The sequence below is a fragment of the Haematobia irritans genome, chromosome 1 (assembly GCF_050003625.1).
Source record: "Haematobia irritans isolate KBUSLIRL chromosome 1, ASM5000362v1, whole genome shotgun sequence".
Classification (NCBI taxonomy): domain Eukaryota; kingdom Metazoa; phylum Arthropoda; class Insecta; order Diptera; family Muscidae; genus Haematobia; species Haematobia irritans.
In genome coordinates this window covers 222,353,544-222,375,857 of record NC_134397.1, presented here as the reverse complement: position 1 = coordinate 222,375,857, position 22,314 = coordinate 222,353,544, and the positions used below count along the sequence as shown (strand labels likewise).

At 28.6% G+C, this 22,314-nt stretch overlaps 2 protein-coding genes across 3 annotated transcripts in view; one reads left to right on the top strand and one right to left on the bottom strand.

Annotated features, from left to right (window-relative positions):
• Positions 1-22,314, bottom strand: part of Lerp (lysosomal enzyme receptor protein) — a 393,366-nt gene that overhangs the window by 44,297 nt on the left and 326,755 nt on the right. The window lies entirely within an intron of this gene.
• The window catches only part of Tl (toll like receptor), a 174,950-nt gene that overhangs the window by 146,441 nt on the left and 6,195 nt on the right, over positions 1-22,314 (top strand). For both annotated transcript variants that reach the window (XM_075292900.1, XM_075292901.1), the window contains one exon: positions 14,686-16,041. In XM_075292900.1, coding sequence (XP_075149015.1) covers positions 14,759-16,041 — 1,283 coding nt within the window. In that variant the 5' untranslated portion in view covers positions 14,686-14,758. The remainder of the gene's footprint in view (positions 1-14,685; positions 16,042-22,314) is intronic.

The following is a 22,314-nucleotide window of genomic DNA, read 5'->3' as shown; positions in this document are numbered from 1 at the left end:
ATTTCACGTCTGTAATAGTGTCCATATTTGGAAGGATATACTGATTACACATTAAGGCTAAAAGGAAACAAGCAAACTGACATTTTCAGAGTAATTGCCACAGACAAATTTTTCCAATGCTGATGAAAATGTATGTTTATAAATATCAAATTTATATGTACTAAATTTGATATTTAATAAATGAGAAGAATAGATAATTATATCGATAGAAAATATAAAAAAAAATCGTATGCCTTATTCAAAGTCCAATAAAATATTACAAAAAAAATGATTTTAACTTTAAATCCTTTAATAATCCATAGTTTCTGTTGCATTTGCTGGCACGATTTATATACCCACCATACACAACTTTCGTTGCATAGTTTTAGGCGTTACATATATTCGCATGAAAATATGGTATTCAAAGGGAAAAGTCATCACAAATATAGGATTGGAGCGGAAACTCGTTTAGTTGTTAAAACGCCGATTCCATCAAAATCAAAATGTACAAATTATATTACGGTATTAAAAAAATTATTATATAAAAAATTAGTCAAATTTTAAAAAGTACATTTAGTGGCCCAAAAGTATTAGTGCCTGAAAAAAAAAGTAGCACAATGGCTGCATTAAACCAGCTTCATTTATGAAGAATTCGTAAATTTTGTATTAAAAAAAAATATTTTTTATAAAAAAAATTAGTATTAACAAATTTAATTCGTCAATATAGTAAAATTTCTATCTCATTGTATGTTAATAAACAATAGTATTTGTCTTAGTATAATTTCTCATTTGTATCTAAAGTGTCCATATTTGGAAGCATATACTCAGGCTAAAAGGATACATGCAAACGAAAATTTTAACAGTAATTTCTACAGACAAGTATTCAACCTTGCAATGCTGATAAAAATTTTTATGTTGAATTTGATAATAAATAAATGAAAGAATACAAAATAGGGTATATTTAAAAAATCTTTTTAAGCCTAGTAAAATAAAAAAATACTTTGGTTTTCAAATTAAATAATTCCTTAATATTCCATATTTTCTGATGCCTGCAAACGAGTTTGTTTTTTTTTTTTTAATATAGTAAAACAAAATACACATGTCCAAAGGAAGCATCTCTTGTAATTTCAGGAATTTGTTTATCCTTTTTATTCCGAAAAAATTTAATAAAAATAATATTAATGACATTATTATTCAGAGAAATCGAAGAACATGAAAATTTTTCATCAAAGGCTTTTAAATCCACATCACCTTACTATCCGCTTTCATTTAATTTTCTACATATTTATCTCATTGTATAGGTACGTGTGTATGTGTGAGAATATGTGTGAAAAGAGATTGAAATGATAAGCTTTCATATGTGTATATGTTTTTCACTTTTTGTCTCCATACACACAGTAAGTATATTTTCATGTTCCGTTCAAACAATGACAATTTTGTTGTTGGCGATTTTATGTACTCCAGAAACCGCCATTGGTTTTATGGTTACAAAATTACCCATTAAGTGCACACTGAATACTGACTGCTATTGTCGCTACTTTCCTATACATAAAATCCGCCAAACACTGAGAGAAAATGGCAAAGAAAATGTAAGGCATTATTTCTTAAAACAAAAAATAGTGAGAAATTTTTGTATAATTTTATTTAAATTATTTTTTTAATTATGCTAGGTTAAGTTGTGAAGATTTATTACAGCCTCCAAAGGGAGTTCCCTATTGGTAATTAATTTGTATGTTTTTATGTTTGAATTACATAAATTAAGCTTAATTTTAACTCCACACGCAGAGAAGGAATATGATCACCCCAACTATGTTTCAAGAGCATAATGTTACTTTTTCACGGAAAACATGTAACATGTTTGTCGAAACCATCTTATTTTCTCGGAAATCATATATCTGATTTCGAAAAGCATGTTATGTGTGACGAGAAAAGAATATTTTTGCGACCAAAATGTCACATGGTCGCTGTGAAAAAGTAACATGGTGCTCTTGAAACATGTTTGAGGTGATCATATTCCTTCTGTGGGTGCACTTTAATTAATTAATTTTAAGTCAATTTAATTTAATTTCATTATTTTAATATAATTATTTACAAATTAAGTTATTTTAATTTAATATTATTTATTTCAATATAGTTTCATTTCATTCAATTTTATTTCATTTAATTTATTTGAATTTGAGTTTAAATTGAAATTAACTTAAAATGGAACAAATTTGTAATTTAAATTAATTTAAAATTAATTTAATGTAATTTTTCTATTTTTAAATCTTAACTGCATTTTTCTCTTAGTGACATGTATACACAAAATTTTGTTCCTTGGTATTGTAAACTACCCCCCACTCTCTCTATCCTATACAGACAACATTGCCACTGAGCAGTTGTCGGTTTTTAATCTAAAGTGGTTGTCTGTCTCAACTGTCACTGGCAAATGCAAATTGAATTTGTAAATTATTTCAAAACCAACTCTCACTTACCACCCACACAACCCATTCGCCACCATATCGGTTTTGGCAATGCACTCGAACGCATATAAACCCAAAGACAGACAATAGCCGATGAAAATGTCATAGTGAAACAAAAAGGAAAAGGAAACATAAATTTCGTTATGGGAAATAGACAAAAAAAATAAAAACTTTCACTTCAAAAATATTTTTGCCTAACTTAATTGTGGGAAAAATCGCAAGTTATACAAAAGGGTATCAAATTTAATAGTGAAATTGTTTAATGTGTAGAAAAACTTTCATAAAAGAATGAATAGGTTACGCCATGAAATAAATGACAAACAAAATTAAATCACAACTCACATCCTCCTTTGGTCAGGGTATGACAAATCTTGACATGAAACTTGGTTCAAGAACCCATTTTTTAGACTGTCAGCTGAGAATTACCAGCTTAACAGATGTATCACAGAATGTCCGTCGTTCCGTTTATATTTTGGTGTAATTAAAAAATTTCACTTTAGGCGGTCCGAAATGAAACAAGTATATACAGCACAAAGTTCGGCCGGGCCGAATCTTAAATACCCACCACCATGAACCAAATATTAGGGTTTCCTTTGAAATTTCAGGAGGACTTGAGGACACTTCCCGAAGATAAATTTAAAGATTTCACCTATGAGGACTATATCAGATTCTGGATTTATAAGAACCATTTTTGTTTGAGTTTTAGAGGAATCATTAACATCTCTTGTAAGTGTGCAAGAAAATTATAAAATAACGTCTTGATTTGAAATCTTAAATCTGTAGAAGTAAAATCTAAAAATTTTACATTGAGTTTCAAGCAATTTTCATGATCAGTGCGCCTTCTACACCCTCATGAAGTGAAGTCGGTCTATATGGAGTCATTACCAAATGGACCGATAAAAACTTAATCCGATACACGTTTTTGTGAGGCTAAAATACCTGAATATTTACAATTCCAGGCAAATAAGATAAAAACTACGGTTTCTAGAAACCCAAGGAGTTACATCGGGAGATCGTTCTATGGGGCTATACTAAAATATGGACTGATACGCACCGTTTTCGGCACACCTCTTTATGACCCGAAAATACCTTTAGATTTCCAATTTCAGGCAAATAGGATACAGACTTCGGATTCTAGAAGTCCAAGAAGTAAAATCGGGAAATCGGTCTATATGGGGCCTATACCAAAATATGGACCGATACTCACCATTTTCTGCACACCTCTTTATGGTCCTATGGTACCTCTAGATTTCCAATTTCAGACAAATTGGATAAAAACTACGGTTTCTATAAGCCCAAGACCCCAAATCGGGAGGTCCTTTTTTATGTGGACACTACCAAAACATGGACCGATACTCACAATTTTTGGCACACGTATTTGTGGTCATAAAATACCTCTAGATTTAAAATTTCAGGCAAATTGAATAAAAACTGCGGTTTCTTTAAACCCAAGAAATAAAATAGGGAGATCGGTCTATATGGGGACTATACCAAAATATGGACCGATACTCACAATTTTTGGCACACGTATTTGAGGTCCTACAATACCTCTAGATTTCCAATTTCAGGTAAATCGAATAAAAAGTGCGGTTTCTATAAGCCCAAGAAGTAAAATCGGGAGATTGGTCTATATGGGGGCTATACCAAAACATGGACCGATACTCACCATTTTTGGCACACCTCTTTATGGTCATAAAATACCTCTAGATTTCAAATTTCAGACAAATTGGATAAAAACTACGATTTCTATAAGCCCAAGACCCCAAATCGGGAGGTCGGTTTATATGGGGACTATATCAAAACCTGGACCGATATAGCCCATCTTCGAACTTGACCTGCCTGCAGACAAAAGACGAGTTTGTGCAAAATTTCAGCACGATTGCTTCATTATTGAAGACTGTAGCGTGATTACAACAGACAGACAGACAGACGGACAGACGGACATCGTTATATCGTCTTAGAATTTCTCCCTGATCAAGAATATATATACTTTGTATAGTCGGAAATCGATATTTTGATGTGTTACAAACGGAATGACAAACTTATTATACCCCCGTCACCATTCTATGGTGGTGGGTATAAAAATAGAAGAAGAAGTTTTTCAACACTTTATGTTATTTTAAAAAAGTATACATAGAACAAGTATACACGGTTGTAAGTTCGGCCAGGCCGAAGCTTATGTACCCTCCACCATGGATTGCGTAGAAACTTATACTGAAGACTGTCATCCACAATCGAATTACTTGGTTTGCGGTAACACTTCCCGATGGCAAGGTATCTAAATTTCTAAATTGTATGTAAGTCCATACGTGGTTATATTAACTCAAACAAGTATATACAGCAGTAAATTCGGCCGGGCCGAATTTTAAATACCCACCACCATGAATCAAATATGATAGTTTTCTTTGAAAACTCTTCGTCGTAGTGGGTACGATTTGCTACTCACGTATTTGTTATCTTAAAATACCTCCAGAATTTCAAACAAATCGGCTAGAAAACATAGTCTCTAGACGCCCAAGAAGTAAAAATCGAGAGATCAGTTTATATGAGGGTTATACCAAAAAATGGACCGATATACCTAAATTTCGGCACACTTATTTGTGGTCTAAAAATACCTCTAGATTTCGAATTTCAGGCAAATCGGGTAATAAATACAGTTTATAGAAGCTCAAGAAATTCAGGCAAAGCGGATGGTAAATATAGTTTCTAGAAGCCCAAGAAGCAAAATCGGGAGATCGGTCTATATGGGGGCTATACCAAAAAATTGACCAATGGGCACCATTTTCGGCACACCTTTTTATGGTCCTCAAATACCTCTAGATTTCCAATTTCAGGCAAATCGGATGGTAAATATAGTTTCTAGAAGCCCTAGAAGCAAAATCAGGATATCGGTCTATATGGGGGCTATACCAAAATATGGACCGATTGGCACCATTTTCGGCACACCTTTTTATGTTCCTCAAATACCTCTATATTTCCAATTTCAGGCAAATTGGATAAAAACTACGGTTTTTATAGGCCCAAGACTCCAAATCGGAAGGTTGGTTTATATGGGGGCTATATCAAAACATGGACCGATACGGACCATTTTCGACTCACCTCTTTATGGTCCCAAAATACCTCTAGATTTTCAATTTCATACAAATCGGATAGAAAATACTGTTTCTAGACGCGCAAGAAGCAAAATCGGGAGATCGGTCTATATGGGGGCTATACCAAAACATGGACCGATACGGACCATCTTCGACACACCTCCTTATGGTCCTAAAATACCTCTAGATTTTCAATTTCAGACAAATCGGCTAGAAAATACTGTTTCTAGACGCCTAAGAAGCAAAATCGGGAGATCGGTCTATATTGGGGCTATACCAAAACATGGACCGATGCGGACCATTATCGACACACCTCTTTATGGTCCCAAAATACCTCTAGATTTCCAATTTGAGGTAAATGGGATGGTAAATATAGTTTCTAGACGCCCAAGAAGCAAAATCGGGAGATCGGTCTATATGGGGGCTATATCAAAACATGGACCGATACGGACCATTTTCGACACACCTTCTTATGGTCCTAAAATACCTCTAGATTTTCAATTTCAGACAAATCGGATAGAAAATACTGTTTCTAGACGCCTAAGAAGCAAAATCGGGAGATCGGTCTATATAGGGGCTATACCAAAACATGGACCGATACGGACCATTTTCGACACACCTCTTTATGGTCCAAAAATACCTCTGGATTTCCAATTTCAGGCAAATCTGATAAAAACTACGGTTTTTATAGGCCCAAGACCCCAAATCGGGAGGTCGGTTTATATGGGGACTATATCAAAACTTGGACCGATATAGCCCATCTTCGAACTTGACCTGCCTGCAAACAAAAAACTAATCTGTGCCAAATTTGGGGACGATAGCGCCATTATTGAAGGCTGTAGCGTGATTACAACAGACAGACAGACAGACAGACGGACAGACGGACATGCTTATATCGTCTTAGAATTTCTCCCTGATCAAGAATATATATACTTTATATAGTCGGAAATCGATATTTCGATGTGTTACAAACGGAATGACAAACTTATTATACCCCCGTCACCATTTTATGGTGGTGGGTATAAAAAAAAATCACCAACACTGTGAATCTGCATTGCACTGTTCTGTGTGTCTGTCTGTCTTTCAACTGTCCGTCCGTCTGTTTCTCATTTATCCATCCATATGTCTTTTCATATGCCCGTCCGTCTGCCTCCCACTGTCCGCCTCTCTTTCACTTGTCCGTCTGTGTGGCTTTAATCTGTCTGTACGTCTGTGTTACCTTCATCCGTCCATCTGTTCGTTCGTCAGTTTTTCATCCGTCCGTCTGACCGTCTACCTATCTATATAAATGGAGAATATGGGATCTCCCAACATCAAAATAAAATAAAAAGTTGTACATTTTACTCTCATATTACAATTAAAAAAAGATACTTCAAAACTTTAAAAAAAATCGATGCTATGACAATATGACAAAAAATCTCATGGGTCGATTTCTCATGGTAATCATTCATATACCCAATGTAAATAAAACGAAAACCATATTATATTAGTTTTAAAGTTTATGTTAAGATAATTACGTGAATGAAAGTAATTGTAATTGCAATGAGCATTTGTTATACAAAAAAAAAAAAAAAACAAATTATGAGAAAAATTTAAATTTAAAAGAGCAATTTTAGTTCATGCTAATAAATATATAAGTAAAAAATTAAGAAAAATATATTAAATAACAACTGTTGCTTAATATTTTAAATAAAATTTTAAATTATTATTATTATTTTTTTTTTTTTTAATTTTCCACTACAAAAAACGATAGAACCGAATTTTAAGAATCCTTCTCCACGTATGAAATAAAGTCTGCCACTAACATAAAGTAAACAAGCTTGAAAGAGAATAAAAGAAGAGAGAGCTTTGCGTTATGAAATTCTAACTATATAGTCGCACTGCGTGAATATTTGATCCAACTGACTGTTCGAAAAACTTTTCTATTGATATAGAACTTTTTAAAAACTTTTCTATAAAAATTGAAATTTTAATAAAAAGAAAATTTCGAAAAGTAAAAATTTTAACAAAATTTTCTTAGAAATAAAATTTTGATAAATTATATAGCAATACACATTTTTAACAAAAGTAGAAATCTTAACCAAATTTTATATTGAAAAAGAAATCTTTAAGAAAAACAAAATATAGCAATAAACTTTGAAATTTTTGTTTGTTTTTGAATGTAGTTTTTCTTAAAGGGTTAGTTAGTATTAGAAATTGTAATGGAATTTTCTGTATAAATAAAAATTTTAATAAAATTTTCTTAGGAATAAAATTTTGATAGAATTATCTATAGAAATAAAATGTTGCTAATAGTTATCTATAACAATAGAAATTTGAACAAAATTTTCTATAAAATCAAAAAATCTTAACTAAATTTTATATTGAAATAAAAATTTTGAAAAAAAATTAAGCAATAAATTTTGTCAATTTTTTTATATAAAATGTTGACAAAACTTTCTTAAAAAGGCATTAGAAATTAAAAAAATAAAATATTAAAATTAATAATAGAAATTTTAAATAAAATTTTCGTCAGAAATAAAAATTTTGACAACATTTTCTATATTGTATTTTTCTATAGAAATAGACATTTAAACCAAATTTCTATAGAAATATAATTTCTATTGTCTATGAAAATACAAAATTTTAACAAAATTTTCTATAAAAGTAGAAATCTTAACCAAATTTTATATTGAAAAAGAAATTTTGAAAAAAATTAAATCAATAATTTTTTTTTTTTTTTTTTTTTGTGATATAAAATGTTGACAAAACTTTCTTATAAAAGTATTAGAAATTAAAAAAAAAAATTTTGACAACGTTTTCTATATTATATTTTTCTATAGAAATAGACATTTAAACCAAAAGCAAAAAATCTTAACTAAATTTTATATTGAAATAGAAATTTTGAAAAAAAAAATTAAAGCAATAAATTTTGTCAATTTGTTTTTTTTTTTTTATATATATATAAAATATTGACAAAATTTTCTTAAAAATGCATTAGAAATTAAAAAAAAATATTTTTAAATTGAAGCAATAGAAATTTTAACAAAATTTTCGTTAGAAATATAAATTTTGACAACATTTTCTATATTATATTTTTCTATAGAAATAGACATTTAAACCAAATTTCTATAGAAATATAATTTCTATTGTCTACGAAGAAAATAGAAATTTGAATAAAATTTTTTATAAAAGTAGAAATCTAGACCAAATTTTATATTGAAAAAGAAATTTTGAAAAAAATTAAATCAATAAATTTTGTATTTTTTTTTAATATAAAATATTGACAAAACTTTCTTAAAAAAGTATTAGAAATTAAAAAAAAAATTGGCAACATTTTCTACATTATATTTTTCTATAGAAATAGACATTTAAACCAATTTTCTATAGAAATATAATTTCTATTGTCTATGAAAATAGAAATGTTAACAAAATGTTCGTTAGAAATAGAAATTTTTACAACATTATATATTATATTTTTCTATAGAAATAGACATTTAAACCAAATTTCTATAGAAATATAATTTCTATTGTCTATGAAGAAAATAGAAATTTGAACAAAATTTTTTATAAAAGTAGAAATCTTAACCAAATTTTATATTGAAAAAGAAATTTTGAAAAAAGATTAAATCAATAAATTTTGTAATTTTTTTGTTTTTTATATATAATATTGACAAAACTTCCTTAAAAAGCATTAGAAATTAAAAAAAATTGACAACATTTTCTATATTATATTTTCTATAGAAATAGACATTTAAACAAAATTTCTATAGAAATATAATTTCTATTGTCTATGAAAATAGAAATTTTAACAAAATTTTCTATAAAAGTAAATATCTTAACTAAATTTTATATTGAAAAAGATATTTTGAAAAAAATTTAAGCAATAAATTTTGTCAATTTTTTTGGATAGAATCTAAAGAAATAAAATTTTGCTAATAATTATCTATAACAATAGAAATGTGAACAAAATTTTCTATAAAAGCAAAAAATCTTAACGAAATTTTATATTGAAATAGAATTTAAGCAATAAATTTTGTGATTTTTTTTTTTGATATAAAATATTGACAAAACTTTCTTAAAAAATATTAAAAATTAAAAAAAATATTTAAATTAAAGCAATAGAAATTTATATATTATATTTTTCTATAGAAATAGACATTTAAACCAAATTTCTATAGAAATATAATTTCTATTGTCTATGAAGAAAATAGAAATTTGAACAAAATTTTCTATAAAAGTAGAAATCTTAATCAAATTTTATATTGAAAAAGAAATTTTGAAAAAAATTAAATCAATAAATTTTGTAATTTGTTTGTTTTTTTATATATAAAATATTGACAAAACTTTCTTAAAAAGTATTAGAAATTTAAAAAAAAATTGACAACATTTTCTATATTATATTTTTCTATATAAATAGACCTTTAAACCAAATTTCTATAGAAATATAATTTCTATTGTCTATGAAAAAAAGAAATTTGAACAAAATTTTCTATAAAAGTAAAATTGAAAAAGAAATTTTGAAAAAAATTAAAGCAATAAATTTTGTCATTTTTTTATATATAAAATATTGACAAAAGTTTCTTAAAAAAGTATTAGAAATTTTAACAAAATTGTCGTTAGAAATAGAAATGTTGACAACATTTTCTATATTATATGTTTCTATAGAAATATACATTTAAACCAAATTGCTATAGAAATATAATTTTCACAAAAATTTTCAATAGCAATAACAATTTTAAAAAATTATTTGGATATAAAATATTTTTTAGCAAAATTTTTTATGGAAATTCTATAAAATATTTTTGGGTAAATTTAGTTATACAGTGCATCTCAACAGTCTCTTTTTTTATTTAAAAGTGATTAAACTCGACATTCACTTAGTGTAATCATTGTCGTTACTCATTTGGAGCCCTTTCGAAATTACAATTTCTCGCAATTACTTGATCAAAATATTTCCGGGAGCCTATTCGAAATTACTATTTTCCGCAATATTTTTAATATTACTTGTTTTGAGTCACCCTGTTAGACTACTTTCAACATTTTTCTTAATAATATTTGCCTACTTTTAGGCTTACAGTGAAATATTGAAACAACACCATGGCATTAGCAAAGATTTCCCAAATCGATTGATAGACACAACAATTCAATTATTTTTTAGACACTTATAGTCTTATAGTCTTAATCTTGGTATGGCTGTCGTTTTCAATATCATCATAAAATATTACAGGATAAAGCGATTATTTTCAAAATATCACAAACAGAAACAATAGCACTTAGAAATTCTCAACTTCTAATTCCCTCCATTAGGGTTCTGTTTGAAAATCTCTCACTATAAAAATTTCATAACCAATCACAAAAAATGTCACTCATAATTAAAAAAAGGTATGTTTTCATATACCAGTTTCTTTTTATTATTTATAAATTTGGATGAGCCTAAAACCAATTTCTGGTAATTTCTTTTAGAATTACGACTTTTGTGCCATTTTATTGAAACTGTCGAACCATGCTATGATTTTTTATACCCACCACCATAGGATGGGGGGTATATTAACTTTGTCATTCCGTTTGTAACACATCGAAATATTGCTCTAAGACCCCATAAAGTATATATATTCTGGGTCGTGGTGAAATTCTGAGTCGATCTGAGCATGTCCGTCCGTCCGTCCGTCCGTCCGTCCGTCCGTCCGTCCGTCCGTCCGTCCGTCTGTTGAAATCACGCTAACTTCCGAACGAAACAAGCTATCGACTTGAAACTTGGCACAAGTAGTTGTTATTGATGTAGGTCGGATGGTATTGCAAATGGGCCATATCGGTCCACTTTTACGTATAGCCCCCATATAAACGGACCCCAAAATTTGGCTTGCGAGGCCTCTAAGAGAAGCAAATTTCATCCGATCCGGCTGAAATTTGGTACATGGTGTTAGTATATGGTCTCTAACAACCATGCACAAATTGGTCCACATCGGTCCATAATTATATATAGCCCCCATATAAACCGATCCCCCGATTTGGCTTGCGAGGCCCCTAAGAGAAGCAAATTTCATCCGATCCGGCTGAAATTTGGTACATGGTGTCAGTATATGGTCTCTAACAACCATGCAAAAATTGGTCCACATCGGTCCATAATTATATATAGCCCCCATATAAACCGATCCCCCGATTTGGCTTGCGAGGCCTCTAAGAGAAGCAAATTTCATCCTATCCGGCTGAAATTTTGTATGTGATGTTAGTATATGGTCTATAACAACCATGCAAAAATTGGTCCACATCGGTTCATAATTATATATAGCCCCCATATAAACCGATCACCAGATTTGATCTCCGGAACCTCTTGGAAGACCAAAATTCATCTGATTCAGTTGAAATTTGGTATGTGGTGTTAATATGTGGCCTCAAACTCCCATGCAAAAATTGGTCGATATCGGTCCATAATTATATATAGGCCCCATATAAACCGTTCCCCAGATTTGACCTCCAGAGCCCCTTGGAAGAGCAAAATTCTTGCCATTCGGTTGAAATTTGGTACGTGATGTTAGTATATTGTATCCAACAACCATGCAGGAATTGGTTCCTATCAGTCCATAATTATATATAGCTCCCATATAAACCGATCCCCAGATTTGACCTCCGGTGCCTTTTGGAGAAGCAAAATTCATCCGATCTGCTTGAAATTTGGTACGTGGTGGTAGTATATGATATCTAACAACCATGTCAACAGTGGTCCATATCAGTCCATAATCGTACATAGCCCCATATAAACCGATCCCGAGATTTGGTTTTGGAACCTCTTGGAGGATCAAATTTCATCCGAGTGAGTTGGTACATTGTGCTAGTATATGGTCGTTAACAACCATGCCCAATTAGGTCCATATCGGTCTATAGTTATATATGGCCCTCAGATAAATCGATCCCCAATCACACAAAAATTGGTCCATATCAAGTTCATAATTGTATATAGCCCCCATATAAGCGACCCCCATATTTCAATTCTGGCTCTCTACGTACAAAAAGTCCATATCGATTCGTAATTATTTGTAGACTTAACTATACATAACTTTTTTGTCTAATATATACCATGTATGGACTAAATCACAGTAGAAGTAGAAGTTTCTACGCAATCCATGGTGGTGGGTACATAAGATTCGGCCTGGCCGAACTTGCGGCCGTATGTACTTGTTTTTTTTCAAATAGCATATCCATATATTTCGATGGGGATTTATAATCTATACATGCCACTATTTATGCCACCTTTTCAAAATCTATATGTAAACTTTTTTAATAAAAATGATAATGCTAATTATACACAATTAGTAATTGTAAAATGTAAAAATTTTCACATTAATTTTTGATATTTCAAATTAGCTATTTTAATTATTCATTCATTCTTTTTCTTGTTTAGCCTATTGTTTCTTTCATAAGAAAAGCATTTAACTGCATATTTTCTTTCATAAGAAATTACTTAAGCTTTTAATTACACAAATTAAATACAAAATAAAATTGTACCTCTTTAACGCCTTTATTAATTGCTAAACACGCTGAAATTAATAAGTGGATGTTGTTTTTTTTTTATTTTTCATTTACGCCTTTCTTCATCTAATGCCAGCTAAAAGTTCAACAGCACTTAAAACAACACAAGCTGTAAAAGGAAACGGCCAAGCAACAAAACAGCAAAAAAAATATCTCAAGTAACTTTAGAAACTTTTGTTGTAGGCGGATATGACAGCTGACACATACAAAGTAGAGACGACGGACGGACAATTATCCTTATAAAGAAAGGCTTCAAACCTCTATGGGGTAACTGGGAGCTTAAGTGTTGGCAATTCTCTTAAGAAACATTTTAACGGCATTACTTGGCTAATGACAAAAAAATTAGCCTTATTATACACAAGAAGGAGGCAAAAAAAAACTTAAGAATTATAATTGCAGACTTTAGGGTTAACCCAAATAAATTTTTTCTCTACATTCATTCATGCCCTCATGGCCTCGCTAGTTCTTTTACCTTAGAAAGTTTTAAGAAAACTCAAACACAATCTCATTTCCTGGCATTTCACTATATTTTTTCCAAACGCCTGAGGCTATGCAGCAAAAAGTTATTTGTTAAATGTTTCATTCATTTCTGAGTGTTGGTTTTTTTTTTTTTATTTTTTCATTTTTGTCTTCTCGTTTATAAAATTACTTTCTTTTAGCCAAGAATGAGTATATAAACAATTCATAAGGAATGGGGGAAAGGAGAAATATTTCATATTTTTGTTTTTTAACAAAAGTATTAAGAAAAAATTACTTGTTTATGGTTTTTATTACAGAATATAGTGGAAAATAATATTTTCCCTCATTTTTGTGCTACCACAATAGTTAAAAAATGATAGCGATAAAATACTTGTTTCAACCCAAATTAGAGAAAAGAATACCCTTGGGGTCAACCACGAAATTGAAATGTGTATTTGTGTTGCAAAATAAATACAAACGTGTAGTAGGAAGCAAAAGTAAAAAAAACAGGGTTCACCTTTAGGAAATAGTTATGCTTAATGGAAAATAAATTGTGGAAATTGAAAAGTAATTGCAATTCACAAGGTATTGCATACCTTAATGGGAGATAAACAAAAAAATATTGCATACTGTAAAGGGATATAAATGTAGGTTATAAGAGAAATAAATTTGATCTTCAGAAGACAAAAAATGTGGTTTAGTTTAGCCTTTCTAGCTAGTGCTATATGTTTTTTTAAATAAATTTTAATAAATAATAAATAAAATTGCTCTATTTTTCAATTTAATTAAAATTAATTTCACTATTTTTGTATTATTAAATATTATGAATCCAGTTTAATTTTATTTGAATTCATTTAAATCATTTTATTATATTTTAATATTTTTTGATTGATCTAATTCCAATTAATTAAACGTTAATTCAATTTTCTTATGTTTAATTTGTTTTAGTTTACTTAAATTAATAATATTTCAGATGGATTACATTTAAATTAATTTTATTTCATTTAATTTAATGCAATAATTGAAATAAAATTTCAATTATTTAGAATAATTGTAATTTACCCTACAATTGGGGGTTGTACAAAATCCCATTATTGATGTATACTTTTAGGCTGTCATTTATTCTAGCACATTTTCAAACCATCTTTACTTACATATTTTCTTCTATTTTTTTCTCATTTCAGATTAAATTAATTTAAATAATTGCTGTAAACCACCATATCAAAAAAAAAATTGATAGCAAACATTGCCAAAGTTATGAATCTCAAAACTAACAGACGTTCAAGAACGTCTATACTCAATACCACAATGCCACTACCCTCCAGCAGCCTAATTGTCCGCCTTCTCTTACTCACCTGCTTGACCAGACATTGGACTGAGGTTAGCACGGCAAATCCTACAACACGATTACGGGAAGATTGTATGCTACTCTCAACAACATCTAAATGTCAATGTACTCCCATTCTATCAGATATACAAATTGAATGTCCTGTCAATGATCCCAAAATAACAATTAAAATACGCACCGGCGATCATGTTATGATTGAATGCTATAACATTAATTATAGGGATTATAAACTAATGCCCAATATGGCCATAGGTAATACCACACAGGTACAAATCCAGGGATGTCCCTTGCCAGGTCATTTGTCCATTGCCAGTATACCGCAACAGTTGGGAGTGACGAAATACACAACCCTATTATTTGACAACAATAACGATTTGGGCACCAATATAACGCGAGAGCATCTAAGTGGTCTTCATGGTCTTGGACGTTTAAGATTTAGTTCTTCGCGCCTTTTACATATGCCCGAGGATTTATTCTCCGACAATTCCCTGCGTAATTTAACCTGGATAGATTTACGATCAAATAATGTCGAATTGCCAGTTGATATTTTTGCTAAATTGGAGAATCTCATTTTTATCGAATTGGGCTATAATCATTTGAAATCTCTACCCACTGGAATTTTTCGTAATCAGAAAAAATTACAGGTTTTGAATCTCTGGAGCAATGAATTACGTAATCTAACCAAGGAAACTTTTGAGGGTATCCCCTCATTGCAAGAATTGGATTTAAGCAATAATGGCATCGAAACATTCCAACATGATGTCTTTGAATATTTACCCAATCTGAGTACCATAAGCTTGAATAATAACCGCTTCCATTCATTACCCGAGGGTCTATTCAAAAGCAATCCAAATTTAAAACTAATACGTCTGACCAATAATCGTGTTCCTTTGAGAAGTTTACCAAGTGGATTCTTGGCAAATTTACCCCATTTGAAAGAAGTACGTTTGACATCGGATTTGGAATCTGTGCCAGGAGATCTATTTACCAATTCTACCGGTCTGGAAACTGTTTTGATAACTAACAATAAATTGGGTACACTACCAGCTGAACTATTCGAAAGTCAAGTGAATATGAAACAATTGGAATTATCGTACAATCAATTGACCAACTTGCCAGACGATTTATTCCACAATACGTGGAGTTTAACTTCGCTGAAATTGGATCACAATCAATTGACGGAGATTTCAAGGTAGGAAAAATTTTTGGTTAAACAAATTAGCAATTAATTTTAAAATAATCAAAATTCATATGAAAAAATTCATAATTCGTATGAAAACTTTGGCTAATATGCGTTGTTATTTGTCTTTATCATTCATTTATAAACTTATTTCTGGTGACTTCTATTGCCCGGATTTACTTGAAAATATCCACTTCAGGGTTCCTCTTAGGACTTTGCGTAGTAAAGGGTGATACGGTAAAAATTTGGTCAAGGGAAAACGCGTGTAAATCGGTGAAATCGTTTATTTAAAATATCAAATTAAATTTCTTTTTCAAGTTCAATTGGTATAAAATTCAGGAAAAATATTCAGTTAGGCTTTCGCTTTTCCAAATCCGAATTGCCGGGCCTCACGCTTGACACCTGCCATAAGATTTTGTACATCCACCTTGTCCACCTTCTTCGCCGCAGGAAGCCAGTTTGCCTTGAACTGCTGCTCGTCCTTAGCAGTTTTTTTGGTCTTCTTTAGGTTCCACTTGACAATAGCCCAGTATTTCTCAATTGGACGGAGCTCTGGCGTGTTGGGAGGGTTCTTGTCCCTGGGAACCACCTGCACGTTGTTGGTGGCGTACCACTCCATGGCCTTTTTACCGTAATGGCAAGATGTCAAATCTGGCCAAAACAGTACGGAACAACCGTGTTTCTTCAGGAAAGGCAGCAGACGTTTATTCAAACACTCTTTCACGTAAATTTCTTGGTTGACAGTCCCGGAAGCTATGAAAATGCTGCTTTTCAAGCCACAGGTACAGATGGCTTGCCAAACCAGATATTTCTTTGCGAACTTTGACAGTTTTATGTGCTTGAAAATATCTGCTACCTTCCCCCTTCCTTTTGCCGTATAAAACTCCTGTCCCGGAAGCTGCCTGTAGTCGGCTTTGACGTAGGTTTCGTCGTCCATTACCACGCAGTCAAACTTCGTCAGCATCGTCGTGTACAGCTTCCGGGATAGCGCTTTGGCCGTCGTATTTTGTTGATCATCGCGATTTGGAGTCACTACCTTCTTGTAAGTCGATAGTCCGGCTCGTTTTTTGGCTCGATGCACGCTTGTAGACAATACACCCAGCTTATTTGCGGCATCTCGGAGAGATAGGTTAGGGTTTCGCTTGAAACTACCGGCAACTCTCTTTGTCGTCTCAGCGGCTTCTGGTTTTCGATTTCCCCCCGATCCAGACTTCCTGGCTGTCAACAAACGTTCCCCAAACACTTTAATTACATTTGTAACGGTTGATTTGGCAACTTTTAGCGATTTTACCAGCTTTGCGTGCGAGTAGCTCGGATTTTCGCGATGCGCGAGCAAAATTTTGATACGCTGCTATTCTTGCTTGGACGGCATTTTGACAACTGAAGAGTGAATTCCAAAATCAAAATAGGAGCAACATTCTACACACACACACCTTCAAAATGAGGGGTGTTCTGGTTTTTTAAATGCAAAATTGAAAGAAATACGTCAAGTTTATATTGACCAAATTTTGACCGTATCACCCTTTAGTTGTTTCATATACCCCGTCATAGGACTAATTATGGTTCCAATGAACCAATGAGTCGTGCATTGGCTGAATTTAATAATATCTCCAATGAGGATATTGATATATTTGATAAATTTTCTAAATTTGTTAATATTCTGGATTTAATATATTTTTAGTTCTAAGTAGTCTGTTGTATTTCCATAGACTTAAATAATTAAATAAAATTAAAAAAAAAAATGAAAAAAATAGCTGTAGTACACAGAAAAAATGTTAACAAAATTTTTTCCAATTAAAGTCTTAATTGCGTTTTAAAAAATATTCAATTAAAAATTTAATTGATTTAACAAATTTTTTAATTGAAACAAAAACCAATCACAAATATTAATAGTATCAATTCATTTTTTAATTGAATCAATTAATTTTTTAATTGACTTTCAATTAGTTTTTAAATTGATGCTATCATTTCTGTGATTGAAGACATTTCAATTATAACATTAACGGCCATTTTCATGTAGCTCCGTTAGACTTTAACTGTCAGTTAACAAAAAGTAAATTCCAAATATATTCACTCCGGTTAACTTTAACTGAAAAATTGTCGGCAGTTAAGTTCCAAATTGGCATATGGAATATATAGGCAAGATGACAGCTATGTTAAAAAAAAAGTTCGTACGGTTAAAAAGTTCGTTAGTTAACGGAGCACTAACGGAGCTTCATGAAAATGGGGGTAATTCGATCAATTAAATGTAATCGTGATTGAATCAGAAAAAATGGTTTTGTATGTATACAATTTTGCAAAAAGCAAATAAAAATTAGATAATATTTTCTATAGAAATAAAATATTGAGAAAATTTTCTATAGAAATAAAATCTCAGTGAAATTTTTTATAGAAATAAAATTTCCCTATATGTTGTATACATATTTATACAACATTTCCTATAGAAATGAAATTTTTTAAAAAAAATTATATAGAAATAAAATTTTGAGAAAAATAAAATTGCAATGTTTTGATGACAAAATATTCTTTAGGAAAAACATTTTGAGAATTTTTTTTATAGAATAAAAACAAAATAAAAAATAAATAAAAATATAAAATAAAAAAGAAAAATAAATTTTTGAGAAAATTTTCTATAGCCTAAAGAAATAAAGTTTTGACCAAATTTCTTTTAGAAATGAAATTTTGACAAAAAATTTCCTATAGAAATGAAATTTTGAGAAAATTTCCTAAAGAAATGAAATTTTGGGGAAATTTACTATAGAAATAAAATTTTGAGGAAATTTTTTATAGAAATAAGGTTAAAGTGGCAGCCCGACTAGCTTCAGACTCACTTAGACAAAATAATAAAATTTAGACAAAATAATAATATAACAAAATTTCGAAATAAAATTTTGAGAAAATTTTCTATACACATGAAATTTTGAAAAGATTTCTTATAAAAATGAAAACTTGGCAAAAATTTTTATAAAAATAGCATTTTGGAAAAAATTTTCTATAGAAATAAAATTTTGCCCAAAATTTCCAATATAAATGAAATTTTGATAAAATTTTCTATAGAAATAAAATTTTGAGGAAATTTTTTATAGAAATAAGGTTAAAGTGGCAGCCCGACTAGCTTCAGACTCACTTAGACAAAATAATAAAATTTAGACAAAATAATAATATAACAAAATTTCGAAGAAAAAAATTATAGAAATAAAATTTTGAGAAAATTTTCTATACACATGAAATTTTGAAAAGATTTCTTATAAAAATGATAACTTGGCAAAAATTTTTATAAAAATAGCATTTTGGAAAAAATTTTCTATAGAAATAAAATTTTGCCCAAAATTTCCAATAGAAATGAAATTTTGATACAATTTTCTATAGAAATAAAATTTTGAGGAAATTTTTTATAGAAATAAAATTTTGAAAAAAAATTATAGAAATAAAATTTTCAGAAAATTTTCTATAAACATGAAAATTTTACAAGATTTCTTATAGAAATGAAAAATTGGCAAAATTTTGTATAAAAATAACGTTTTGGGAAAATTTCCTGTAGATATAAAATTTTGACCAAATTTCCAATAGAAATGAAATTTTGACAAAATTTTCTATAGAAATGTAATTTTGAGAAAATTTTCTGTAGAAATAAAATGTTGACAACATTTTCTATAGAAATAAAATTTTGACAAAATTTTCTATAGAAATAAAATTTTGAAAAAATTTTTTATAGAAATAAAATTTTGACAAAATTTTTTATAGAAACAAAATTTTGACAAAATTTTCTACAGAAACAAAATTTTCTATAGAAATGAAAAAAATGTCTACAGAAACAAAATTTTCTATAGAAATAAAATTTTGACAACATTTTCAATAGAAATAAAATTTTGACAAAATTTTTTATGGAAACAAAATTTTGACAAAATTTTCTATAGAAATAAAATTTTTACAAAATTTTCTATACACATGAAATTTTGAAAAGATTTCTTATAAAAATGAAAACTTGGCAAAAATTTTTATAAAAATAGCATTTTGGAAAAAATTTTCTATAGAAATAAAATTTTGCCCAAAATTTCCAATATAAATGAAATTTTGATAAAATTTTCTATAGAAATAAAATTTTGAGGAAATTTTTTATAGAAATAAGGTTAAAGTGGCAGCCCGACTAGCTTCAGACTCACTTAGACAAAATAATAAAATTTAGACAAAATAATAATATAACAAAATTTCGAAGAAAAAAATTATAGAAATAAAATTTTGAGAAAATTTTCTATACACATGAAATTTTGAAAAGATTTCTTATAAAAATGATAACTTGGCAAAAATTTTTATAAAAATAGCATTTTGGAAAAAATTTTCTATAGAAATAAAATTTTGCCCAAAATTTCCAATAGAAATGAAATTTTGATACAATTTTCTATAGAAATAAAATTTTGAGGAAATTTTTTATAGAAATAAAATTTTGAAAAAAAATTATAGAAATAAAATTTTCAGAAAATTTTCTATAAACATGAAAATTTTACAAGATTTCTTATAGAAATGAAAAATTGGCAAAATTTTGTATAAAAATAACGTTTTGGGAAAATTTCCTGTAGATATAAAATTTTGACCAAATTTCCAATAGAAATGAAATTTTGACAAAATTTTCTATAGAAATGTAATTTTGAGAAAATTTTCTGTAGAAATAAAATGTTGACAACATTTTCTATAGAAATAAAATTTTGACAAAATTTTCTATAGAAATAAAATTTTGAAAAAATTTTTTATAGAAATAAAATTTTGACAAAATTTTTTATAGAAACAAAATTTTGACAAAATTTTCTACAGAAACAAAATTTTCTATAGAAATGAAAAAAATGTCTACAGAAACAAAATTTTCTATAGAAATAAAATTTTGACAACATTTTCAATAGAAATAAAATTTTGACAAAATTTTTTATGGAAACAAAATTTTGACAAAATTTTCTATAGAAATAAAATTTTTACAAAATTTTCTATAGAAATAAAATTTTGACAAAATTTTTTATAGAAATAAAATTTTTACAACATTTTCTATAGAAATAAAATTTTGCCTAAAATTTCCAATAGAAATGAAATTTTGATAAAATTTCCTATAGAAATAAAATTTTGAGGAAATTTTTTATAGAAATGAAATTTTGAAAAAAAAATTATAGAAATAAAATTTTCAGAAAATTTTCTATAAACATGAAAATTTTACAAGATTTCTTATAGAAATGAAAAATTGGCAAAATTTTGTATAAAAATAACATTTTGGGAAAATTTCTGTAGATATAAAATTTTGACCAAATTTCCAAAAGAAATGAAATTTTGACAACATTTTCTATAGAAATGTAATTTTGAGAAAATTTTCTGTAGAAATAAAATGTTGACAAAATTTTCTATAGAAATACAATTTTGACAAAATTTTTTATAGAAATAAAATTTTGACAAAATTTTGACAAAATTTTCTACAGAAACAAAATTTTCTATAGAAATGAAACAAAATTTTCTATAGAAATGAAACAAAATTTTGACAAAATTTTCTATAGAAATGAAAAAAATGTCTACAGAAACAAAATTTTCTATAGAAATAAAATTTTGACAACATTTTCAATAGAAATAAAATTTTGACAAAATTTTTTATGGAAACAAAATTTTGACAAAATTTTCTATAGAAATAAAATTTTTACAAAATTTTCTATAGAAATAAAATGTTGACAAAATTTTTTATAGAAATAAAATTTTTACAAAATTTTCTATAGAAATAAAATTTTGACAAAATTTTTTATAGAAAATTATGACAAAACTTTCTATAGAAATGAAAAAAATGTCTACAGAAACAAAATTTTCTATAGAAATAAAATGTTGACAAAATTTTCTATGGAAATAAAATTTTGACAAAATTTTCTATAGAAATAAAACTTTGACAAAATTTTCTATAGAAGTAAAATTTTGACAAAATTTTCTATAGAAATAAAATTTTGACAAAATTTTCTATAGAAATAAAATTTTGACAAAATTTTCTATAGAAATAAAATTTTGACAAAATTTTCTATAGAAATAAAATTTTGACAAAATTTTCTATAGAAATAAAATTTTGACAAAATTTTCTATAGAAACAAAATTTTGAGAAATTTTCATTACTAATGAAATTTTAGGAAAATTTCCTATAGAAATGAAATTTTCTATAAAAGTGTTCAGCAAATTTTGTTTAATAAAAATAAAATTAAAATATTCTACTCAGATAACGTGCCTTTAATTAGCTCCAAGGAATATTAAATACATTCTCATTATATTTGCTTT